The 27,609-nt window shown below is 43.6% G+C and overlaps 1 protein-coding gene across 3 annotated transcripts in view; it reads left to right on the top strand.

Moving 5' to 3' along the window:
• Positions 1-1,071: 1,071 nt before the first annotated feature.
• Positions 1,072-27,609, top strand: part of LOC118393549 (kremen protein 1) — a 108,609-nt gene continuing 82,071 nt past the window's right edge. Inside the window, exon 1 of one of the 3 annotated variants that reach the window (XM_035786308.2) lies at positions 1,072-1,406. In XM_035786308.2, the coding sequence (XP_035642201.1) occupies positions 1,325-1,406 (82 nt within the window). In that variant the 5' untranslated portion in view covers positions 1,072-1,324. Of the gene's footprint in view, positions 1,407-5,916; positions 6,272-27,609 lie in introns of those variants that run through there. The other 2 variants (XM_035786305.2, XM_035786307.2) reach the window with 2 other exon arrangements.

The following is a 27,609-nucleotide window of genomic DNA, read 5'->3' as shown; positions in this document are numbered from 1 at the left end:
GGTGGTCGCACTTTATTTGGATAGTCCGGATTTTCCATCTCTAGATGCTCTACTGATGGTCATACTATCAATAAACTATTGTTGCTAAGCAACGGTTTGCTAAGGTTATGGTTAGGTGTATGAACGTGTAGGGTTAGGATAAGGATTAAGGTTAGGGTTAGAGTTCGGGTTAAGGTTAGTAGATAGTTAGTTGAAATGTTACTGTAGATAGTCTGTAGAGCATCTATTCAAATAAAAGTTCAAGGCTGCTTATGTTAACTCCATTCTAAGCTTTTTATTCGCTTCAAAAAAATGAAGCAAATTTCTATTGCGAATGAGATACTGTAAACATAATTTGTTTTACAATACAACACATTTTACGGGGACTTCGGGATTTTACGTCCCACTTTGTCTCAAAATGGAGCAGGATCATTGAATATGTCAAGGTTCATCCTGGCACGCCCTGAGGGTAACTTACAGGAACGAAACTATAGCACGGTCAGTATAGTGATGGAAGAAACCTTTTGAAATGAGAATAAACTGCTTTCTCCATCTACTCATCCTCACACTGAGCCTCTCATTTCAGACTCCAGACTGTGTGGAAATAACCCGTTCTCCACAGTAAATGGTAGTAGCTGTGTGTCAGGAACAGTACGTTTCAGAGACTTTCAGTGAGTTACAGAGCGCTTCAGAGAGTTTCAGTGTGTCTTGCACATCAAGTCAAACTAAACCAAGGTCCTGGCTCTGTGGTCACTAAAGATCCCAAGGCATTTGTGACAGTAGGGGTGTTAACCCCAGTGTCCCTGGCTGAATTCCAACTTGACCCCTCATCTATTCTCAAACTTATTCCCTGATAAAAGAAAGTGGAATGAATGAACCAGTGTTATTCATGTGTTATTATTTTACTGAGGCACTAAAACTGCTCTGACATGCAAACCCTCAATGACTCCCAATTTACTCGCTCTCAATTTAATTCAATGGGCTTTATTATCTCTCTCTCACACACACACACTCTCACCGCCCAACGCTGCAGGTTGAATCCATTGCCACGATTTCCTGTCACATGATTCGAAATAGGATCCCCTGCTTGCTTTCTACTATCTCTCTTGTGTCTGTGTGTTGAGACCTGCCTGCCTTGGAGTTCACTTCACAGACTTTAAACGCGAACTAGGAACGACACCTCTACCCACACAAAACGACTGGCCGCATCAGTCCGCATCAGGCTGCGTTCAGAACAACAGTTCACCTGCGTCCGAAGCTCCGAACACTCTCTGCTCCGTTCGGGAACACGACTGTACCCTACCCAAGACAAGTCCCCGCTCTTTCTTTCTCAAAGACTGGAGCGATGGATTCATTTTTGACAATTACTGCTGCCCTTCTACTAGTTGGGTTTCTATCTTCGACTGCTTCCAGGCAGTTCGACACTGGTAAGTTGATCAGAAACGTATTCTGCTGTTGTTTCTTCTCCCAGTGTGTGTCTTTATCCAACACATCCGCTACCAGAAGCCGTTTAAAAGTTACGAGGTACGCTGCGTACTTTTTTGAGCCGCCTGATAATTTCCTCCCTAGACGCTCAATGGAAAGATGAGGCTATTCGTGTGAAATTCTTTGCGGATGTAATTTACTGTATTACTGAATTTGTGCACATATCGTAGCCCGTGAATATGCTACAATGCTCTGCACTTGTAGCGTACAACAGAACATTACACAGAATTCTTTCTATGCGTCTCCCGACCTGTCTACTGGAATGTTTTGTATAGCCTACTGTATACATCGTTGCAGATGCTGAAAGGCTGCTGCTACCTGTCACTGGTTAAATTCAGAAAGGAACAGAAAGTCAATTTTCTTATGACAAATGTGTATAAATTATTCAATATAGGCTACTGTAATAATATCCAATCATTTTAATATAAAGTAGGCTAATAATGCAATATTGTCCAAGGTATCGGGTTGACAGTGGGCCAGAGTCATTGGCTGTTATTTATTTCATTCCTTATGAATGGGTTGAGTTGGCTACATTGTAATACAACGTGGACTCCCCACAGTGACATTGGATTCCCTCGTTTCAAGAGAAAAATAAAGAATTGTAATATTTAATATTGATGACCACATAAGCCAACATTTCTGGGGCTGTAATGTGTGATGTGTTTAATGTCTAAACAGAAAATCCTCCTGCTTTCCTCTTATTTTTCTTTCTTTCTTAATTATACTTTTTTGATTCCAATGAGAGGTTTGACCATCTGGGCTACATATGTTAGTGCTCCCATGTGTACCTATGTATTACCACTGTAAACAATGGTATTCCCCCTCTTTGCCTGCAATGGACAGAGAACCCTGGCCCAGAATACTGAAGTCTGGCCTAAAGTATTCTGTATGTTAACTGTACAATATCTATGTACCCTCTGCATAATAGATATTGCGTATATAATCATGTTTTATACATCCTTTGCATCTGGAAAATCTATTCTGTTTTCTGTTGCATATTTGTTATAGAGCAACTCCGTGTGGTGATGATGTTCTGTCTATTTTGGATGTTTTCACCCAAATACATTTTAGATCAAGTAGAAGGAACGTTTCCGAGTGTAGACAACACGCACGCACGCACACACGCACACACGCACGCACGCACACATACACAAACACATCACACACACACAGAGTTTCCTGTGTTCCACTCATACAACTTGAATTCATGCTGAAGCAAATTATCCTTTTATATCCTGTCTCCTGTACAGTACAGAGAGGGTCGTCCTCCCTACTGTAACTATGCAGTAGGGCAGGGTGCACATATTGGTTTTTACCCTAGCACTATACAGCTGATTCAAATAATAAAAGCTTGATGATGAATCGGCTATTTGAATCAGCTGTGTAGTGCTAAGGCATAAACCAAAACATGTACCCAGGGGGGCCCCAGGACCGAGTTTGGGGAAAACCCTGCAGTAGGACATTTCCATCGAAAAGGACCCATGAGCACCAACATGTGAGGTTTATAGGAGCATATCACATTGGATGTTAAATGAAAGCTAACTGAAGGACTTTATACATTTCTCTGTCTCTCACTCACTCACTCACTCACTCACTCACTCACTCACTCACTCACTCACTCACTCACTCACTCACTCACTCGCTCGCTCGCTCGCTCGCTCGCTCGCTCGCTCGCTCACACACACACACACACACACACACACACACACACACACACACACACACACACACACACACACACACACACACACACACACACACACACACACACACAGTGTGAACCTCCCCCCATCCAAAAGACCCTATTAACTTCATTTTGGGGAAATGTTTACTGTATAGGGGATGCATTTCCTTCTTGTTTGGACCTTTTGGGATTATTTGTGTATTGAGATTGTATAACTGCACTAAAGGAGCTAGAAATACAAGCATTGCGCTGCACCTGCTGTAACATCTGCAAATCTGTGGTCACAACCAATAAACTTTGATTTGATTTGCTACATACGGTACATCTCTGATCCTGTCAATATCAGATAAAAATAAACTTCATTGTCATCATCATGGTAGTACATTTGAGTTATCATCATAGTAGTACATATATCATACTTTCATGTTTCTACTTTACAGACGTACATTTAGTTTTCAAAATCTGTAGTAAACTAACCGGTTTACATGTAAATATCTCTAGGTTTATCAAACATGTAAGTGATCATAAATGAAGAGCAGTCGCATTAAGTAACAGTAAAATGTATTTTAACAAAAGATAAAAGAATCATATCAAAAGTAATGTGCGCATTGCGTCATGAAAGGCAATTACTTTATATGAAAATGTATTGCAATGCGAAACATGTATTTCTAGATGATACACTGATTAAGTTTGGTGAAAAATCTACTGTATGATTTTGTGTTGTACTTGGTCAATTAAAAATGTACATAGTGTTTTGAAACAACTACTTTTTTGAATGGTCTGTTTGAAGTTTTGTACTAAGAGTGGTGAAAATGTACCATATACAAAAAAGGGATTTAAAAAAAAACGTAACGTTCACACTGGACCAAATCTGAACTTATGTTTCACAAGTTTGGATAGCACAGTACAGTAGACTACAATACAGTGAGTAAAGAACAGTATAGTACTGTACAGATAGCAGAGCACAGTAGACTACAGTACAACACAATAAAGTACAAATACAATATAGTACAGTGAGTAGAGCACAGTAGGGTACAGTCCGATACAGTAGTACAATACAGTACAGTAAAGAAAAGTAGAGTATAGTACAGTAGAGTCCAGAATATTCTACTGTACTCTGCTGTACTGAACTAAATCGACTTTACTGCACTGTACTGAACTCTACACGACTCTGCTGTGCTGTATTGTACTGCACTCTACTCTACCGTGCTGCACTGTGTCAAAACTTGTGAAACATGAGGAGAATGACATTCATATCTATAATTATGCATTTCTGTAGTGCAGATCAGGGACCCATGATGTAATTCTGTTAGCATAATTCCGTTACCGGGTGTAAATCAAATTCACATACTGTAGTTCAATAACCAACATTTTTTTTTTTCAAACTCAAGGTGCCATGTCATAGCTGACACCCCATTCTTTCTGCAGACATCTTTGAATCTTAATTCAGGGTGGATATTTAACAGAGGTTTTGGAAAACGTGGTCACATAAACACCTGAGAGACATTTGACCGTAATTCCTTTACCAAAGTTTGCATTTTCACAGTTCTTCCAAGATATTAGTTTTTGTACATTTTTCAGTGGACATTGTTAAAAGTAGTCCTTGTGCATTTTTTTTTGACAGCCTAGGAACAGTGTGTTAACTGCCTTGTACAGGGGCAGAATGACAGATTTTTACCTTGTCAGCCCAGGGATTCGATCTAGTAACCTTGCAGTTACTAGTCCAACACTATAACCACTAGGCTACCTGCCGCCCCAAAGAGTTGAGAGTTGCATAGAGTTACATAGAGTATGGTTTGTTAAAATCAATGTTTTTTTTGGGCATAATTCAATTTCCGTAGAATTGCCAAGCACAGGCTTACTGTGTCGTAGGTGTTGAAGGAAGATATATAGCTGAGGCTTAAACACTCATCATCTCTGCCTCCTTTTTACAGTTACTGCGTCTCAAATGTCACCCTATTGCCTATACAGTATAGTGCACTTCTTTTGACCAGAGCCCAATGGGCCCTGGTCAAAAGTAGTGCACTATAAAGGGAATAGGGTTCCATTTGGGACGCACACATTGGCTTTCAGAGCTGAGTGTCTTTAAGGACTTTATACACGGGCCCAGCCGCTTGGACTCCGACATACCATTCTCCTCTCTAACCAACCAGGAGCAAAGCTCAGAGAGAGAAAGTTTGCATGGCAGCCGCAGAGACACTCGTACACACAAATGGAAGTCGTTTCATGTCAAAGCTGTAACAGTGAAGTTTTGAGTTTTGCTAAAAGCTGAAAGATGGTGATGTTTGCTTTCGCGGTGTGTGTGTGTGTGTGTGAGTCGGGCCCTATGAACAACCCGGAGCCGGTTAAACTGCAGTTATTATTCTGTTGTTGACGTTTGTGTTCGGGGGAGTCAAGAAGCAAGTTCAGGGAGTGACTTTTAATAACAAATAACACAAGGAACAAAACAAGAAACACAAGTTGCGTACAGACATGAAACAACGGAACAGAAACTATAACGCCTAGGGAAAGAACCAAAGGGAGTGACATATATAGGGAAGGTGATCAGACAGGTGATTGAATCCAGGTGAGTCTGATGAGGCGCTGATCCGGGTATCGATGGTGACAGGTGTGCGCAATAATGAGCAGCCTGACAACCTTGAGTGCTGGAGAGGAAGTATATGTAACTGTAACCCCTCCCTGACACGCGTGCAGGACACCGACCAGAGGGTCGGTCCCGAGGACCAGGAACCGGTCGCTTATGGTGAGGCGCGGGAACCTGTCGAACCGGCTGAGGCACGGGAACCTGACTAGGATCCCCAGCTTGCTTTCTACTATCTCTCTTGTGTCTCTGTGTGTTGAGACCTGCCAGCCTTGGAGTTCACTTCACAGACTTTAAATGCGAACTAGGAACGACACCTCTACCCACACAAAACGACTGGCCGTTCAGAACAACTGTTCACCTGCGTCCGAAGCTCCGAACACTCTCTGCTCTGTTCGGGAACACGACTGTACCCTACCCAAGACAAGCCCCCGCTCTTTCTTTCTCAAAGACTGGAGCGATGGATTCATTTTTGACAATTATTGCTGCCCTTCTACTAGTTGGGTTTCTATCTTCAACTGCTTCCAGGCAGTTCGACACTGGTAAGTTGATCAGAAATGTATTCTGCTGTTGTTTCTTCTCCCAGTGTGTGTCTTTATCCAACACATCCGCTACCAGAAGCCTTTTAAAAGTTACGAGGTACGCTGCGTACTACTTTGAGCCACCTGAGAATTTCCTCCCTAGACGCTCAATGGAAAGATGAGGCTATTCGTGTGAAATTCTTTGCAGATGTAATTTACTGTATTACTGAATTTGTGCACATATCGTAGCCCGTGAATATGCTACAATGCTCTGCACTTGTAGCGTACAACAGAACATTACACAGAATTCTTTCTATGCGTCTCCCGACCTGTCTACTGGAATGTTTTGTATAGCCTACTGTACATCGTTGCAGATGCTGAAAGGCTGCTGCTACCTGTCACTGGTTAAATTCGGAAAGGAACAGAAAGTCAATTTTCTTATGAAAAATGTGTATAAATGATTCAATATAGGCTACTGTAATAATATCCAATAATTGCAATATAAAGTAGGCAAATAATGCAATATTGTCCAAGGTATCGGGTTGACAGTGGGCCAGAGTCATTGGCTGTTATTTATTTCATTCCTTATGAATGGGTTGAGTTGGCTACATTGTAATACAATGTGGACTCCCCACAGTGACATTGGATTCCCTCCTTCCAGAATATGAACTTGAAGCCTTCCTTGTTATACACAGTCAGACGCTGAGACATCGACATGCCAACTTCAATTTATCTTCCGTATTCGGACTGAAAAACACAAATTAACACTGCAGAGAAATTACACAAATACCATGCAACTGTATTCTTGTATTCCGTTTCAAAACATTTTTTTTACCCCATTTATCCCCAATTTCATTGGTAGTTACACCTGGTGACCATGTCAGGAGTCGCTAGTGTGCAATGGGACAAGGACATCCCTATCGGCCAAGCACTTCCCTGCTGGGCCAATTGTGACTTTTAATAATAAATAACACAAGGACCAAAACAATAAACACGAGTTGTGTACAGACATGAAACAACGGAACAGAAACTATAACGCCTAGGGAAAGAACCAAAGGGAGTGACATATATAGGGAAGGTAATCAGGCAGGTGATTGAGTCCAGGTGAGTCTGATGAGGCTATTTGAATCAGCTGTGTAGTGCTAGGGCATCATGTACCCAGGGGGGCCCCAGGACCGAGTTTGGGAAAAACCCTGCAGTAGGGCATTTCCATCGAAAAGGACCCATGAGCACCAACATGTGTGGTTTATAGGAGCATATCACATTGGGTGTTAAATCAAAGCTAAAAGTCTATATGAAAGGCATAGATGCAATTTTCCATCTTAAAAATTAGGCATAAGTAAAGGCATTGATTTCTGGATAAACAGATGGAAAAGGGGTCTTAGAAAACATCTACCAGAAGAATTCTTAAAAAGGTTTCAAAAATACAACAAAACAAAACAAAAATCATAACTGCAAGGCCAGCTGAATATCTTTGAGTGCATGTATGGCCATTCCCGTTGCCGACAGGTGTATAAAATAGACAAACATTGGCAGTAGAATGGCCCGTACTGAAAAGTTCAGTGATTTTCAACGTGGCACTGTTATTTGATGCTACCTTTCCATCAAGTCAGTTCATCAAATTTCTGCTCTGCTAGAGCTCCCCCGGTCAACTGTAAGTGCTGTTATTGTGAAGTGGAATAGTCTAGGAGCAACAACGTCTCAGCCACGAAGTGGTAGGCTACACAAGCTCACAGAACGGGACCGCCGAGTGCTGAAATCATCTGTCCTCGGTTGCAACACTAATTACCGAGTTCCAAACTGTCTCTGGAAACAACGTCTGAACAATAACTCTTCGTCGGGAGCTGGGTTGGGTTTCCATGGCCGAGCAGCCTCACACAAGCCTAAGATCACCATGTGCAATGCGAAGCGTTGGCTGGAGTGGTGTAAATCTCGCTGCCATTGGACTATGGAGCAGGGGAAACGTGTTCTCTGGATTGATGAATCACGCTTCACCATCGGCAGTGGATGAATCTGGGTTTGGCGGGTACCAGGAGAACACCACCTGCCCGAATGCATAATGGTCTGGGGCTGTTTTTTATGGGTCTGGCTAGGCCCCTTAGTTCTAGTGAAGGAAAACCTTAACGCTACAGCATACAATTACATTCTAGACAATTCTGTGCTTCCAACTTTGTGTCAACACTTTGGGGAAGGCTCTCTCCTGTTTGAGCATGACAATGCCCCAGTGAACAATGTGAGGTCCATACAGAAGTGGTTTGTCGAGATTGGTGTGGATGAACTTTCCTGGCCTGCACAGACCCCTGACCTCAACCTCCTCGAACACCTTTGAGATGAATTGGAACGCCTACTGTGAGCCAGGACTAATCGCCTGACATCAGTGCCCAACTTTACTAATGCTCTTCAGTCCCCACAGCAATGTTCCAACATCTAGTGGAAAGCCTTCCCAGAAGAGTGGAGGCTGTTATAGCAGCAACGTGGGGACCAATTATATATTAATGCCCATGATTTTGGAATGAGATGTTTGACGAGCAGGTGTCCACATACTCACTGTATATAGACTTTTTGTTTTCTTTTGCTCTACTGTATTATTGACTTTATGTTTTGTTTATTCCATGTGTTACTCTGTGCTGTTGTATGTGTCAAATTGCTACGCTTTATCTTGGCCAAGTCGCAGTTGCAAATGAGAACTTGTCCTCAACTAGCCTACCTGGTTAAATAAAGGTGAAATTAAATAAATACCTTTGGCCATGTAGTGTATTTTTCTGCATCACATCATTAGGCTTGGACAGTTTACTGTTGAAATTGAACCCTAACCCTTGCAGGGGTGCATGCTACGCCACTGCCTATGACTATACGTTATAGTTATACTTATCGTTATACTTATCGTTAATGAGCTCGAGGAGAACAGAGGAGTTGATTCTGATTCGATAACCCTCATAGCTATCCTCCAATCACAACGATTATTCAAATATTGTAACTCTTCACTTTTTTGTTCTTCACAGAACAGGTTGGTATCCGGTTGCTAAGCAACTGTTTTTTGTTTGTACATGCAACACCAGTCTGTCAAAAGTTGTAAGTTCTAGCTCATGTCATAAATTCTCCAACTCAATACATACTGCAATTCCAACCACGAAATGTAAACCTCAAAATACAACAACTTTCCTAGCTACATGTTTGTTTTTTACTTTGTTATAATTCAAATTTTGTTTTTGAGGCTCCACATGTTGTCATGGAAAATATTCATATTATTTCCAACTACGAACCCCACCTGCATATAGAACGCGGAGGCCAGTCTCTCTGGCAATGACATTTAATCTTTGATTTATTTCAACTTTATTTAACTAGGCAAGTCAGTTAAGAACAAATTCTTATTTACAATCATGGCCTACACCGGCTAAACCCAGTCAATGCTGGGCCAATTGTGCAACGCCCTATGGGACTCCCAATCACGGCCAGATGTGATTCAGTATGGATTTGAATCAGGGACTGTAGGGATGCCTCTTGCACTGAGATGCAATGCCTTAGACCACTGCGCCACTCGGGAGCCCTGGAGAGAAAAAGAGTGGAATGTTAGCTAAAAGGACTGGTACCCAGACTAGAGACATTCAATCCCCTCCTGGATCAAGATCCCTGTTGCCTAAATTGCTTTGTGAGTCCCCAAAAAATGCATAAAATAACACCCCTTGTGTGCACTTCCGGTGTAGGTGTTTGACGAAGGAATATCTGAGGAAAACGGAAGGCGACTGAACTGTCAGAAATAAGGCCTGGTGAAAACACGATTTGGTTATCCAGGCAGGATATTAGGGGCAAAATGTCATGGCGTTTGGAAATGATTGAACAGGAGCGTTAGGTTTGCCATTACTTATCTTGTGCTGTGAAGTCTCCATAGCGATGTAGAGATGCGTGATCGAACTTGTAAGACTGAGCTAATGTGACATGCTAGGAGTGTTCTCTGTTCAGAGAGAGCATCTGACTTGCTGCATATGAAACAACAGCATGACGTTCTGACAGCAACTGCATTTAGATGAAAATCATATAAAGTAGAGGAGTTTGGATTAGTGTCAATATGGTATGGTGTGTGGAGTATATGTGCTTGTGCTCCTTTGTGTGTATGTGTGTGTATGCTAGCCTAGCGGTTAAGACCGTTAAGACCAGAGTGAGGAGAGTGAGTGTCTAGTATTTGGGATTTTCTTCCAGTGACTACCCTAGCTGTCTCTGTGAGAGCAGCAGAATTTGGCAACCAAATGGCTTTCTCCTGCTACCTAAGTCTACCATATCTGGCAACGTGACCCCTCGCTCCTACTCCGACTCCTGCTGTGTCAGGCAACCTCAACACTCTCTCTTGCTCTCCCCTGCTCCTGCTCTGAGACCCATCCTGGGCCAGGTTAACAGCAGAACACAGCCTAGTTCACAGAGCCTACACTCTGTCAGGAGCATTGCAGAGCAGACAGCCAGATACATTACTGGCCTGGAGAGGAGGTGTGTGTGTGTGTGTGTGTGTGTGTGTGTGTGTGTGTGTGTGTGTGTGTGTGTGTGTGTGTGTGTGTGTGTGTGTGTGTGTGTGTGTGTGTGTGTGTGTGTGTGTGTGTGTGTGTGTGTGTGTGTGTGTGTGTGTGTGTGTGTGTGTGTGTGGCCAACAGCGCACAGTGTGGTAACCGATAAACGGTCCACGCTATAGGTTGTAACTGTTTGTGTAATGTTTTTTTCTCCCACTCTGGCAAGCAAGCTACAAAACAGACACGGATTAATGGGCTTTGTGATGACTTCTCAAGTTTCTGGCTCAAGTTGTGTGTAGAGGAAGGGTCTAGGTCCTAAGACATCCAGTCACTTCATAAACTCCCCATGTTCCTGCTCAGGTTTTAAAGGGGTCACCACATAACGCTAAGACCCGGGGGTCTCATGTCCTCACCCCTGACTCCCCTTTCCCCGTAGTCTCCCTACTTTCTCCCCTGTCCAACCCAAGTGTTGCCTCCTCTCCCCCTCTCTCCTACTTTCTCCCCCCTCATCCTTCCTCTCCTCCATCCTTTTCGCTCTCTACCCCCCTACAGCCCAGGTGTTGCCTCGTCCCCCCATCCCCTCACTCTTCCCTGGGTCTGTATCGAGTTAGGTCCCGTAACTGCCGCCCATGCACCATATGTTTTGACTGGGTTATGTCACAGTTTGCGTCCTGACTGACTGTTTGAGTAGGATGGGGATGGAGATTGGGATGGGGATGGGGATGGAGATGGATATGGAGATGGAGATGGGGATGGAGATGCAGATGGGGATGGGGATGGAGATGGGGATGGGGATGGGGATGGGGATGGGGATGGGGATGGAGATGGGGATGGAGATGGAGATGGAGATGGGGATGGAGATGGAGATGGGGATGGAGATGGATATGGGGATGGGGATGGAGATAGAGATGGAGATGGAGATACAGATGGGGATGGAGATGGGGATGGAGATGGGGATGGAGATGGATATGGAGATGAGGATGGGGATGGGGATGGAGATGGGGATGGAGATGGAGATGGGGATGGAGATGGGGGTGGAGATGGAGATGGGGATGGAGATGGAGATGGGGTTGGGAATGGAGATGGGGATGGAGATGGAGATGGGGATGGAGATGGGGATGGAGATGGAGATGGGGATGGAGATGGAGATGGATATGGGGATGGGGATGGAGATAGAGATGGAGATGGAGATACAGATGGGGATGGAGATGGGGATGGAGATGGGGATGGAGATGGATATGGAGATGAGGATGGGGATGGGGATGGAGATGGGGATGGAGATGGAGATGGGGATGGAGATGGGGGTGGAGATGGAGATGGGGATGGAGATGGAGATGGGGTTGGGAATGGAGATGGGGATGGAGATGGAGATAGGGATGGAGATGGGGTTGGGAATGGAGATGGGGATGGAGATGGAGATGGGGTTGGGAATGGAGATGGAGATGGGGATGGAGATGGAGATAGGGATGGAGATGGGGTTGGGAATGGAGATGGGGATGGAGATGGAGATGGAGATGGGGGTGGAGATGGAGATGGGGATGGGGATGGAGATGGGGATGGAGATGGAGATGGGGATGGGGATGGAGATGGAGATGGGGGTGGAGATGGGGATGGAGATGGGGATGGAGATGGGAATGGAGATGGGGATGGGGATGGAGATGGAGATGGGGTGGAGATGGGGATGGGGATGGAGATGGAGATGGAGATGGAGATGGAGATGGGGATGGGGATGGGGATGGAGATGGAGATGGAGATGGGGATGGGGATGGAGATGGAGATGGGGTGGAGATGGGGATGGAGATGGAGATGGAGATGGGGATGGGGATGGAGATGGAGATGGGGATGGAGATGGAGATGGGGATGGGGATGGAGATGGAGATGGGGGTGGGGATGGGGATGGGGATGGAGATGGAGGAAATAGGGTGCCATTTGGGACATAGCCGATGATGGGGCTGTAGGGGCTGGGTCCTCTTTGAGGATAACAGTGAGGCCGTCGGGGGGGATATGTGACCATGTGTTGTCAGGAGGAGGGAGGGATAGAGATAGAGAGGTAGATGGAGACAGACGGGGGGACACAATGCATGCGTGACTGCGTGCGCGTGTTTAACCCATCTTGCTCAGCACAGGGAGTGTCAGGAGGTTATAGGCTTCATATGTGGCCCTTGTGGTCCTTTTTTTTGGAGGGGGGGCACTCTAACCTCTTAGCCACGGATGGGCTTCAGTGCAGCAGACACTGGTGAACCACTGAATGTATGTGGAGCGGTGTGCTTGTTTGTGTGTGTGTTTGTGCGCCTCTCGTATCCTTCCTCTCCTCTCCTCTGTATATTCAGGGCATACCCCGGCCCATATGTTGCCCTTATAAGTCTTTGATGGAAAGCCAGAAGATGTTCACTTCAACAGGGAAACAAAACACACGAACTAAACTAACACCAATATGTTTCCAGATAGAAGTCCGCTAGCCTCCAGTCCATGTGGTGTTTGTTTACAACACACAACAAAGAGAGACCGGAGCCTTTTATCACTGTTGTGCAGCACGTGTCAGGTGATGCAGTTACAGTTTGGAATTCACAACTAAATGTTTGCCAGGTGGATATCTTATGAAGTTTATTTCTAAAATGTGCTAAGTGCTCTGCAGTTGTTAATCTGTTTTGCAAATTTCATTTTTTTTGCGAAATCAAGCTTTTCTTGGTAACAGCAGAGAATTCCCTCCTGGATCATCAGCTCTGTTGTGTAATATTTGTCTTGTGCGTGCAGCAAACTGTGACTAGCATTTTTGAGTTACTTGTGTAACTTTATTAGCTGGGACGTCTGTCCTGCGAATAGTTTAGGTCAGAGACTATATAAAATGTTCGCAGTGCACTCGTTAGCATTTAGTTAGCATTCTCTACGAGATTTGACATGTACTTGTTAGCATTGCTAGCCTTCGGATTACAGCGGTTTGAAAAAAAGAGCCCCATTTGTTCAGTGCCGATATTACTGAATATCCCAAGGTGGCACAAGGTCAGTATGAAGGTATGACAGTCTGGATACCGCCCAAGCCTAGCTGGGAGATCAGGCTGGGCATTACTAGCAGCTTAGTACTATAATATGCTAGGATCTAATTGCTATCCTATCCCTAGCCTATCTTGTTGTCTCATGCGCTAACCTAGGGGAATCAGGCCATCAGTGCTGTTAGCAATGCTAACAATGTGTTTGCGTGAATGGAGACAGAAGTATTGGGGCTTGGAGAGGTTGTGTTAGGACTTATGAAAGGCAAAGAGTTTAAAGGTGGAGAAGGAGGAAAAGAAGAGAGAGACATGGGAAATGGAGAGATATATAGAAACAGAGAGAGGGAGACCGAGACAGAGCAGATATTATAGCGAAAGAGAGAGTATGAGTGCTCCCTATTTGCCTACATTCCCAGTACTCTGCAGCATGCCCTGACTTGCGACGGCTGCCCGAAGTTCAGTGGAATACTCATATTTATTTGGCTGAAAGTGAGTTCAGTTTGGCTGGAAGTAGGAAACTTTGGTCTGTGTTATGTGGCTTAGCGTCCGGCCGCTGGCCCAGTAGCTACTTCCTGTTGACCCCTGGGTGGTGCCCAGCAGAGGTCAGGTTACGGCCGACGCCCTGGGACAGGCTACCATTGCAACCACAGACCCAGACGGACGGAGCCTTATTGTACACTGTCCTGATCGGGATTATTATTACTATTATTACCAAGCCTGATTCTAGACTAGTTGAAGCTGTGAATGTTTTTTTTTGCATGTTCCACAGAGGATTTCAAAGGCTTCTGTGTGTTTGATCAGGAGCCCTTTTACTGTCTGTCTGTCTGTCTGTCTGTCTGTCTGTCTGTCTGTCTGTCCGTACTTCTGTCTGCCTCTTTCTTTCTCTCATTCTCTCTCTCTCTCTCTCTCTCTCTCTCTCTCTGTTATTCTGTCTTTCTCTGTTCTTACTCCTTTCCATCTCTTTCTCTTTCACCTTGTGCAAGCCACCCCTGTCATCTTCTCATGTGTCAGAAAGTCTCTACAAGTCTTTGCATCTCACTTCTTTTCCATTTTTCTTTCCCTACCGCCCTTCCTCCCTCTTTCTTTCCCTCCCCGCCCCGTGTCAGAGTCAGATTCGCTTTCTGCCAGAGGCCCTGTCCTGTCTCATCTCTTAACGTCAGAGACACTTCGTCGGATGAGGAGGCGAATGGGGCAGCTATCCTCTATCTAGGTAGTAGATTGGGGACTTGACAGATGTGGTGATTATGTAAAGCGTGTTGTGAGAAGAGAGAAAAGAAAGAGGGCCCCAAACAAGGTGGTTTTATGTTCACTGTGTCACTCAGTCTGGCCTGATCCGGCAAGGCAGCTTTCTCCTCTGCTCTACTCTCCTCTTCTCCTTTCTCCTCTTCTCCTCTACATAGAATTAAGCTGTCAAGCATCTGCTTGGTTCAACACTCTGTGTGTTTTTGTGTGCGCGCACGTGCATGTGTGTGTGTGTGTGTCCTATGCTCAACTGCCAAGACCGGAGGACATAAACAATGTTTTGGTGATTGGGAGTGTATTCGTTGTTCTTTTTGTCTGTCTCTGCTGCCAGCTATGACTTTGCTTGGGACATTTTCGTGTTAAACGTAGGTCAAGATCAATCAGGGATGTTTTGTGCCTGGAGATGTCCAATTTCAACTGTACTTCACTGTCCTGACCCTTTAGAACTTGATCTATACTGTTGTTGCGCAATACATCAACATCTCTGCACTGCATTCTCTCATTCCTTCTCTCTCTCTCTATCTCTCTCTCTCTTATTCTCCTCTCCCTCTATCTCTGTCATTCTATCTCTCTCTCTCTCTCTCTCTCTCTCTCTCTCTCTCTCTCTCTCTCTCTCTCTCTCTCTCTCTCTCTCTCTCTCTCTCTCTCTCTCTCTCTCTCTCTCTTCCACTCCTCCTCCATCCCTCTCTTATTTGAATGCCATTATGCACGAGCAGCGTTTGTCACCTCATCGGCCCAGTCTTCTTATGTACCTTGACATTTTGCTTCAGCATTCGGAGCCTCTCCTCTCATCTCCCACTGACATTCTCTCCGGGCCCCGCCAATCCCTATGGGCCCTGGTCAAAAGTAGTGCACAAATGGAGGGAATAGGGTTCCATTTGCAACACAGCCTCTGTTATAGGCCATCAAACTGAACACACTTTGAGACGTGGCGTGCGCAGCACAGGGTAAATGCAGATACGCAAAGAACAGTAATGGCATTCCATATAGCAGCATACATGCCCCGTGCTTTCAGAGAATTCTATCAACTCTCTACAGCAAACAATTGTATTTCATTATTGAAATGCAATTTTATTCATCTGAATGGAATTTTAAAGTACATTTGGTTAGGATTGGAAGCCCCTGAAGGGGAAGTGTGTTTCGATGCATTGGAGAATTACACAAAATAATGAGTTTTTGTGCCTAAGCTTTTGGATTCATATAATGAGTTTAAATCCAAATGCACTGTTATCAGCTGTGGGCGTGTAGATATGAGGAGAACACACATTGCTATTCTAACTGAGTCAGTGCTCTGATAGGTCACTGTTTGTAATGTATTCCAATTCTTCCTAGTGTGTCAGGAGAAAAACTTGATATTATGTGAGACACTGTGGTTCTATATTCCCGGTAAAAAAACAAAAACAATTGTGTTTGCTTTGCTTGCTTCCCCTTTTAGAATACTATTAATAAATATTTCATATAGTTGTATTATTAAGGTCAAATGAACTGTTTACTTTTCTCTCTGGTGTAAACGTATAACATGGTTCCAACATCATAACCCACTGGAGATTGGGAGCTTATTCAAAATAATCACCAGACCAGCACCGAATCCCAACCATGCATTTTTGTGATGTCACATGCAGTTCCAGTTTTGAGGGCCGAAAACCAATCACACATTGTCAGGATATAGAATTGCAATTGCTACTGTGTGTGAGACTGAGGCATGACCTGTTTGTGTTGGTGTTTGTCTATGCATGTGCAAGTGTGTGTGTGTGTGGGGGGGGGGCATGACCTGTCCTGTGAACTCCAGTCTTTTTATACAAGGGTTGTGTTTGGTCCTCAGCCGGTGACCACTGAAGTCTCTGCTTTGCATCCAAAATGGCACCCTATTCCCTATAGTAAACCACTTTTGACCAGGGTCCATATAGGGCTCTGGTCAAAGGTACTGTGTAGGGAAAAGGATGCCATTAGGGAGGCAGACAGACAGCTAGCTAAATCAAGGCCTCTTGTCCTGTCAGGTCAGGTTTCAAACCCATTGAGTTTCAGCCACATTCAAAGAGATTCAGTGCGCTGCAATGGGATATCACTGGCTCACAGCTAAACGGCTTACAGGGTAAGACCTGGGTCGTAAAACCAGGTCCTGGAACCAAGATGTTCCTGTGGGTCTCCAAGGTTTAATCACTTCCATAAATCACTGTGTCTGTTGAGTTCACACATAACTTAGATTCAGTAGATAGATATAGATATTGTAATGCAATCCCCCTTCCCACAATCCACTTAACTCTGACTAGTCCACTTAGCTAAGTCATGTCTATGTTCAGTGTACTCAGTGGTGTCCTCTCCCTGTCCTTGTTATATCTCGCACACTTCTGTGTCCAATCCACTACTATGTCAACTCCCTGTCTGTCCTGTACTCTCCTTGCCTTGTTCACATCTGTATCCTGTCCATTTAGCTGTGTCCACTCCCTATGTTGTACAGATGTGCAGACATTGTCTTGTTATCTCCCATGTCCTGTCTACTACTTATCCCTGTCCACTTGGCCTGTCCACAGATCCCTGCTGTCCAATGTCAGTGGGTGTTCCCTGCTTCTGCAGGAGGGGAAAGGTGACAATTTGCTTCTTCGGCCACAAAATGCCTGCTGGACCTAGATCAAGCCAAGCCAAGTTGAGGCACTGGCCCCTGCTGGAGGGAAATTGCTCTCCATTTATTTAGAGAGCCTGGGATTTAATTTGGTGTGTGTGTGTGTGTGTGTGTGTGTGTGTGTGTGTGTGTGTGTGTGTGTGTGTGTGTGTGTGTGTGTGTGTGTGTGTGTGTGTGTGTGTGTGTGTGTGTGTGTGTGTGTGTGTGTGTGTGTGTGTGTGTGTGTGTGTGTGTGTGTGTGTGTGTGTGTGTGTGTGTATTTAGAGAGGCTGAGCCTGTCATTCCTCAGCAGCAGGGCTGGAACAGAGAGCAAGCTACGTCCCAAATGGTACCCTATTCCTAATATAGCACACTACATTTGACCAGGGTCCATAGAGATCTGGTCAAAAGTATGCCACTTGTAGGGAATAGGGTGCCATTTGGGACACATCCCTAGTGTTTTTGAGGTGAATACATCCAACCTCTCTGAGATGAACAACAAGTTGGTTGAACGTGTGTGTGTGTGTTTCCAAATATCCCCAGTGCCAAATAGACAGTTTGTGGCACCATCACCGTTCCCAGCGCCGACCGAGCAACCAGGGGCGGTCACACACGGCCGATGCCATGAAACTAGATCCTCAATAGATCCCTGTAATGGATCCTCTTTCCCAGGCATGGTAGTGGGACTGGGATGCCCTCTCGCTACCTTTGACCGGAGACATCTGATTCTCTGTACAGAGGAGCTTCCTCGAGCCACACAGACCACAGTGAAACATACACTCACACACAGACCACAGTGAAACATACACTCACCCACAAACCGCAGTGATAAGGATTCACTTTCACAAGTCAGGACCAGACATTGGAGATGGCCTGGTAAACACAAAAGAAAGGGGGCTAAAAAGGCTGATGATGATCCCTGGTTTAGTTCTTCTTGTGTTGTGTTTAGGGTTGCAAAGGGAGGGTATAATACTGGAAACTTTCCAAGTTTATATTTCAAGGATTTTATGTAATCTGTCACAAGACATCTAGTGGCCCTTTTGGGTACTTCAGATGATCACAGGTATCTGTAATGACCTCTGGCCCTCTGTGTGGCCTTATCACATGTAAAATATATGAAAGAATGAAATAGGATGATTTTTAAATAAAACATTTAATGACAAAGCTGTGAAACATTATCCTACATATAAACCATCAATTTAGTGAATACTATTGGTGTTTAATATGAGTGTCTCAAATTGAAATATTCTTTACATTTTTTACACACTTATTTATTTGACTATGTCAATATGTACAGTTGAAGTCGGAGGTTTACATACACTTAGGTTGGAGTCATTAAAACTTGTTCTTCAACCACTCCACAAATTTCTTGTTAACAAACTATAGTTTTGGCAAGTCGGTTAGGACATCTACTTTGTGCATGACACAAGTAATTGTTTACAGACAGATTATTTCAGATATAATTCACTGTATTACAATTCCAGTGGTTCAGAAGTTTATATACACTAAGTTAACTGTGCCTTTAATAAACAGCTTGGAAAATTCCTGAAAATGATGTCATGGCTTTAGAAGCTTCTGATGTACACCTCCAATTGACTCAAATTATGTAAATTGGAGGTGTACCTGTGGATGTATTTCAAGGCCTACCTTCAAACTCAGTGCCTCTTTTCTTGACATCATGGGAAAATCAAAAGAAATCAGTCAAGATCTCAGAGAGAAAAAAATTGTAGACCTCCACAAGTCTGGTTCATACTTGGGAGCAATTTCCAAACGCCTGAAGGTACCACGTTCTGTACAAACAATAAACACCATGGGACCACGCAGCCATCATACCGATCAGGAAGGAGATGCATTCTGTCTCCTAGAGATGAACGTACTTTGGTGCAAAAAGTGCAAATCAACCTTGTAAAGATGTTGGAGGAAACAGTTACAAAAGTATCTATATCCACAGTTAAACGTGTCCTATATCGACATAACCTGAAATGTCGCTCAGCATGGAGGAAGCCACTGCTCCAAAACCGCCATAAAAAAGCCAGACTACAGTTTGCAACTGCACATGGGGACAAAGATTGTACTTTTTGGAGAAATGTCCTCTGGTCTGATGAAACAAAAATACAACTGTTTGGCCATTATGACCATTGTTATGTTTGGAGGAAAAATGGGGGGGTTGCAAGCCGAAGAACACCATTCCAACCGTGAAGCACGGGGGTGGCAGTATCATGATGTGGGGGTTGCTTTGCTGCAGTAGGGACTGGTGTACTTCACAAAATAGATGGCATTATGAGGGAGGAAAATTATGTGGATATATTGAAGCAACATCTCAAGGCATCAGTTAAAGCTTGGTCGTAAATGGGTCTTCCAAATGGACAATAACCCCAACGATACTTTAAGGACAATAAAGTCAAGGTATTGGAGTGGCCATCACAAAGCCTTGACCTCAATCCCATAGAAAATTTGTGGGCAGAACTGAAAAGCGTGTGCGAGCAAGGAGGCCTACAAACCTGACTCAGTTACATGAGCTGTGTTATGAAGAATGGGCCAAAATTCACCCAACTTTTTGGGGGAAGCTTCTGGAAGGCTGCTCGAAACGTTTGACCCAAATTAAGCAATTTAAAGGCAATGCTACCAAATACTAATTGAGTATATGTAAACTTCTGACCCACTGGGAATGTGATGAAATAAATAAAAGCTGAAATAAATCATTCTCTACTATTATTCTGACATTTCACATTCTTAAAACATAGTGGTGATCGTAACTAACCTAAGACAGGGATTTTTTATCAGGGGTTTAAATGTATTTGGCTGAGGTGTATGTAAATTTCCGACTTCAACTGTATTTTTTGTAAATGTTTTGGCGTCAAACTGGTGGCAGTTGTGAAAAAAGTCAGCAGTTAGAAGAGTTGTAGAGTTAATATAAAATAATGCCATTGCTGATTAGGTGCTTTTCTCATGAATTAGGCTATTTTCTCTTGAACCATATGTTCTGTCTACTGGAAACTCATGGACAATACGGACACAGAAATGATTACTATGTATGAATCCATTTTTTAAAGTTACGCAAATATGATAGATTGCCATAGATTTTCTGTTAATTTCCCAGATTAGATTCCGATAACTGGTAAATGACCTGTAGCTTTGCATCCCTAAGTTGTGTGGCAGCTTTTGTGCATTGGTTTTTGTGTCCTGGTGTTGTGTGTTTTGTTCACGGGTTATCTGTCGGTCTTTTGTCCTATTAATACGGTGGTATTGCACCCTTCGCTCGTTGGCTGACCGGGGCAAACAGGAAGATAAAACATCAGGCATTAAATGCATTTAGAGAAAATCAAAGAAATCAAAGTACAGATGAATGTGTTTTGTTGTGGTACTTTTTAGAAAATGTTTCAGATAAGGGGGAATTTAGTGTGGAGAGAGATAAGAGTGACATTTCGGACCGCTCTCTCACCATCATAGCAAAGAGCCCCAGTTTCTCTCGTTTTTTTCTCAGATCCAATTGGAGTAGAAGCAATATGTGACGATGCAGTCGGAGGAATGCAGAAGGGACAGCCAAGACTTCCATCTGTAGCTTACAAAGATCGGCAAAACAAACATGCAGGGCTTTTTTTCTGATGTGCTTGCCACTCACACTCTACTAGCTCCATGCTGCTAGAAAAGAGTCATTGGAGGCAGATGGGGCATGTTTGTGTTCCACGTGGACCCGCTGCTCCCACAACACTCTGACGAAGCGTTCTAAAACGAATAGTTCTTGAACTTGGAACATTAAGTTCTAGAACTATGGAGCTATAGGAACACGGGGTTCTAAAACTATGGAGCTAGAAAAACGGAGTTCTAGAACCATGGATCTAGAAATGCTCTGAGTTCTAGAACTATGGAGCAATAGGTATACTGAGTTCGAAAACTATGGAGCTAGGGAAACTCTTGAGTTCTACATGGCTCTAGAATTCTCCAGGTTTCTTAAGTGCAGCTATGAAGTGCAGTCTATGTAATGTTGTCATATGCCCAAAGGGTGAACAAAATCCAATGTTGGTCTTTTCCAATTACGCCTAATCAAAACACATGACTCAAAGCCTTACTTAGACGTTTTGATCAAATTATGTCAAATTTCCAGCCGGCACTTCATCCCACTTCTGATCTCATCTGAAGAACAATTATTCCAAAGTAAGCCCATTGGCTATAGAATTCACAAGCTGATTTTATATTATTTCACTGTGGCGAGTTGGCACTCGGCCGGATGTTGGGTTATTGCAGATGTTCCAATCATTGCTACCCAGAATGCCAAGCTGGCATTACGACGTCCTCCTTACTACTTCCACTTCGGTTCTCAAACTGTCAAACTTCTTACGACAACATATTGGGAAGTTCACCGTAATTCTCTCTTTCCCCCTTCGGTTTTGCGTGGTTACATTCAATCTTCATTGCTTCTCTTTCATTCGACATCAATAACGTTCTTATAATATTGCATATTAATATCTGTATTAGTGTTATCGATACATGTTCTTGAGGAAACAGTAGTGCTGAGCGATTACTGCGTTTTGAGGTCGTTTTGGTTTGATTATATAAAAATAACTTTTTGGGGTTTAGATTTTTTTTTTTAAACATTAAATGCACTATGCGTCATGTGGGTTGAATGCGGTAACAACACAGAATAAAACAATGAATTAACGTCCCATGATGGTAGTGACTGTCCATTACTGCTTCTGTCAATTATTAGTTTATTCACATACTTTTATTTTAAAAATTCAGGTGTTTTGTATATTACATTTGTTTTATTTGATGACTTTATTATTTCATTCAGCTGTCATCAAGGCAAAGGGTGACTACTTTGAATAATCTCAAATATAAAATATAAAATAACACTTTTCTGGTTACTCCATGATTCCATGTATGTTATTTCATAGTTTTGATGTCTTCACTATTATTCTACAATGTAGAAAATAGTAAAAAATTAAGAAAAACCCTTGAATGAGTAGGCGTGTCCAAACTTTTAACTGGTACTGTAAGTGATTAAATTGTTTTTTGAGAGCACTTGAATGCCAGGTCACACTTGACTCACCTCAGTTCAGGCCCTCTATTTATCCTCCCAGTCCGGCCCCATCTTCCCTTGGGCCTGTAATCAAGCAGGGGCCGAGAAAGAGAGAGGAAAGGAGAAGGAGGGAGATGAGGGAGAAAAGAGAGAGAGGTAAGGAGGGGGTCTTTGTTTTGAAACACACCTGTTTTCGATCGTCCTGTTTGTGCTCATGTTGGCTGGCATGTCTGGTATGTTAATTACATGTGGTTTGGGGTAAGGAGGCTCTGGCTTTGAGCTGTTTCAGGGGCATGTGTGTGCAGCTATTAGCCGCTCTCTGTTCTCTCTCTCTCTCTCTCTTTCACTCACTCACTTCACTCACTTAGTTAAATAAAGGTTAAATAAAGAAATAAAAAATAACTTGCTCATTCTCTCTCTTTGTGAGGTGTGTTCGCGATGTTGCAGTGAGGCTTTGGCTAGAGTAAGAGGGGTTTGGGAGATCCCTGGAGATAGATGAAAGTGTCTCTGATAGGGAGGAAGGAGAGTTGAAGTTCACAAAGATACCTGTGGGACCTCACATTTTGGATACACATTCAACCTTATGGATCAATGTGTTTGCATTTCTACTGTAACATTTTATTGTTTGAAGCTAATGACGGATTGACTTGCTGTTTTTTGCTTTCATTCAGAATGCCAGGAAATGAACAACAAGTCACCCTAATGGTCTGTACTGTAGATACCACAGGCTTACAGTTAAGCAATAAGGCCCGAGGGGGTGTGGCATTTGGCCAATATACCACAAACCCCCGAGGTGCCTTATTGCTATTATAAACTGGTTACCAATGTGATTAGAGCAGTATAACACATTTTTTGTCATACCCATAGTATACTGTCTGATATACCATGGCTGTCAGCCAATCAGCGTTCAGGGCTCAAACCACCCTGTTTATAATAAATTATTTAGCACAATGATTGCTGCCTTTGAAAGTCTGGAACACGCTGGTCAGCCTAGATTAGAATGACTGACACACACACAGTGGGCGGACATCCTTTGGGGAATTACACTGGCAGTACAGTCAAGAGTGGGTGAGAATAAATGAATGACATGGGCACAATGACATACTCCACTGGGAAGTTGGAACAATGCAGTCTGTGTGTCTGAGTACCCCCGTCCTCCACATCGGATGCAACTTAAAACACTGTCGCCATCGCTGCTCGGCTGATTAAAATTGCACCCGTCTGAAGAGTAGAAGGAGAGAGGAAGGGGGAGAGAGAGAGAGAGAGAGAGAGAGAGAGAGAGAGAGAGAGAGAGAGAGAGAGAGAGAGAGAGAGAGAGAGAGAGAGAGAGAGAGAGAGAGAGAGAGAGAGAGAGAGGAATGCTGTGGTTATTAGAGACAGATTAATGCATGTTCTGTCACTGCATCTGCGTATCACACATCTCTGAGGCTGCCTCTGAAATGGCACCCTATTCCCTATATAGTGCACCCCTATGTGCCCTGGTCAAAAGTAGTGCACTGTGAAGGGAATAGGGTGCCATTTTGGGATGTAGCCTGAGTGTTAGTTAGTGTAGGGATAATTTTACTCCCTCTTTTTTTTATATATAAAAATAAGGGAATAGGAGAAGAATAGAGGAAGAGAAGAGAAAACCCCAATGCAGTTCTTGAATAGACATTAGCAACAGTGGGCTGTCATGTCCCATATCACAGCCATAGATCCCAAAGCTAGCCAATCCCCGATAGTACTAAGAACCCATATGCGTGTGTTTGTGTTTGTGTGTTCATTACCTTCCTTCCTAGCAGACAAATTAAACAGGCTCGTTTTTTTTCTCTCTCTAAGCCCTACATTGGTTGTTTGTTTGCTGGTATAGGGGCCCAGCACGTAACTGCACCACAGAGCTCATCTGGAATGGCATTTGGAGCTCTGAGCTGAGACCTGGCTGGTCTGGTGTATGTTAGCTAGACGCTTGCTAGCTTTGTCTTTGTTTGCTGTACATTTTTTATGAGCCTTGGCTTGGTGGGTCATAACATAACAATAGGAAATCAAATCAACCAGGTGTTACTTCACTGGAGCAACATGGAGAGAATGAGGGTTTTGAAGAAAGCAGTTCTAACAATAAATAAAGAGTTTTCTATCTCTCGCGTTTTTGTGCTCTGCCACTACTTCTCCTGTTGTTTCTCTTTGGTACACTCCTTTTGTTTCATTCTCACTGCCTCATTTTTTTCTGTGTCTAATTCTCTCTTCTCTCATCCTATCTCTCTGTTTTTCTCTTTCCCATTGACTCTTTCTTTCATCGTGTCTTCTTTGCTCTCTGTGCACCCGCTTAATTTACGGTTTGGTTTATGATTTCAGATGGATCTTTCCTTAACACCCTAATAGTGTACCTTGGAACAGAGCAACTTCACCGAGCTTCTCTCTCTCTGTCTCCCTCCCTCTCTCCTGCTCTGTCCCGGGGCCTCATTTATACAAATGTTCTTAGGTGTATACTTGAACTTAGTTGTAAGGTCATTACCGACGGTGTGCTTACTTTCGATTCATAAAAGATACTAAGAAGTCAATTTGTAACTTACGCACCTGTGATCTATAAATCTCAAATGAACTTGAAATGGACGCCACCTGAATGTGCCTTACAGGCTGACTACACTGCTCGCGTTGCAAAATACATTTAGAAATCTGTTATTCAATTATTGCACCCACACTGCTCGTGCGCGCCAATTAGCGCCTGTGTTGCCAAGGGCTAAAATAGAAATCAGTTCTATTTCTGATGCAGATCGCGTTGCAAGTTCTGCCTCTCCCATCTCCTCATTGGTTATACCCACGTGGGTGACTGAAAGTCGAACGAGGTCAGTGGCGGTAATGCACCTAATTTATGAAAGCTGCCAATTGCAATATAAAGTCCAGAGAAGAAAAAACATGGAAGGATGAGAGATGATGACTAGAAACTATTTGGTTGACCGTTTTACGTGTGGATTAATTGGCAGGTGTGTCCCCTCCACCAACGGAAGCTGCGTTGCAGCCATGCGCCCTCCACGCAGGGATAAAGTGTGAGAGGCTTCCAAATCAGCAGGTGCCAGGAGTGAGGGGGAAGGTTTGGCCACAGGTGTTGAGGGTCCGTCCACATCTGTGTCCACGTCTACAGTTCGCGTGTTGACCGCCTCAGTCCTGCAAACCCAGAACGAGTTGAACACATTGGTTGGGCAGATTGTGACTGAAATCGGAAGAATAGTCAAGGATTTGATTCATTTACATAATGCAATTGTTGAACATTTTCCACAACGTGAATAAAAAACCTATGCTTTGTATATTGTCTGGCATTCTGTTTCTTACCACCAATCTCTGTTTGAGCTGCCGCCTCCTTCTCATTGCGTTAGCCGGGGCAGGTGCTCCATTGGGTGGGGTGGTTAGGAGGCTCTTGGGGGTCCATTCTAATCTCCGCATCCATTTCAATACCATATCTCAGGGCTATGTTGTGGAGCACACCACATGCCAGTATGATGCGTGTCACCTTTGATTGGGGAGGGAAACCATTCATTCTTAAAACAGGCCAACATTTTATATTTAGGTTTGAAATTGCACACCCCAATGTTCTTGTCAAACAAACTCGCACTGCTAATAGGCACTACAGTTACTGAGATGCACCCTTGAAATCTGTTCGCATTTTGTTGCAGTGCTAGTGGAAATGATAGGAATCAGCTGATTCCATTCGTTTACACTAGCAATGCTACAAAATGAACAAGCTTCAAAGGGATCTCAGTAACCGTATGGCCAAAATAAAAACTGTTTTCAGCTATTTGGCCAGAAATTTGGGTGTGCAATTTCAATAAAATGCAAAATATAAAATGTTGGTATATGTTGCTTTAAGTTGACCCATTTTAAAACTAAATTAAAGTTTAGCATTTTTATTAAATGAAATGACCTTCTCTGGCTTGTAGAGGAGTTTTCCGCCTGATGCATCAAGGCAACGTGGCCCTTCAGCAATCGGACGGTGCGCTCCACAACCGACCTTGTTCTGCCGTGTGCCAAAATGCAGCGCATTTCCTCTGCTGTTCGGGGATCGGCAAAGGGAGCAAGAAGCCACTTTTTCAGTGGATAGCCCCGGTCACCTAATAGGGTAAAACCGTCAGTGTTAGACGCTGGCCACTTGGAGCACACATTGAGGAGTTGCGTACGGGTATCGCAGATGATCTGAACATTAAATGAATGGAAATTCTTCCTGTTGACATATACATGTTTATCTACAGGCGGGGGCGCGTAAGGCAAGATGCGTGCAGTCAACTGCGCCTACAGTACGACCCCTCGGAAATGAAATGAGGGTGTAAATGGGAAACTAAATGGGGATCTCATGGACAATATGTGTAGAATCGCCTCGATCACTTGTGGCAGGATGTGGCTGAATGATGGCTGTGATATATATACCCAACCTGTCACTCATTTCCCACTGGAATGTCCCAGTAGTGAGGAATCCCAGAGTGGACAGTACTTGGACAGATATGGATATGGCTTGATTTACAGAGTGTCTTCCTTTCCAGGTTAGGGACTAAATCCGCAAACAAATCTAACAGAACATTTCTTGGGAGACGATAGGCCATTGGACTTATAAGCCACGGATCATCGTGCGCAAAGTCGTTCTGGTCTCTGAAAACTCTCCCTTTCTAAAAGCACAGATTTTCAATGTCTTCCAGTAACGCCAGAACAGCCATGGTTACTTTTTTCTAATTTGACACACAATTTATAGAACATCGCATCCTGTTTTTAATTCAAAACACCTTGCGTCTGGCAGTTCATTCCTCACACCTTTAATTGATAATCCCTAACAAATTGTTCATAAAGCTAATGCAAAGTTCACCACAGGTTTGGACGCATATGCGTCCCAAACTGCAATACCCCTACATAACCAGTAGGAAAATCACTTACGTCAAGTCTAGACTTTGAGTAGAGATAAGATCATTTCCACGTCAATGTAAGGTTTTATAAATAACTACTTAGATGTGCTATTTTGCGTAATCATACTTAAAATCAAAATTGATTGTAAGTCC

This window comes from Oncorhynchus keta, chromosome 14 (assembly GCF_023373465.1).
Source record: "Oncorhynchus keta strain PuntledgeMale-10-30-2019 chromosome 14, Oket_V2, whole genome shotgun sequence".
Lineage (NCBI taxonomy): Eukaryota > Metazoa > Chordata > Actinopteri > Salmoniformes > Salmonidae > Oncorhynchus > Oncorhynchus keta.
This window is presented reverse-complemented; position numbering and strand designations above follow the sequence as displayed.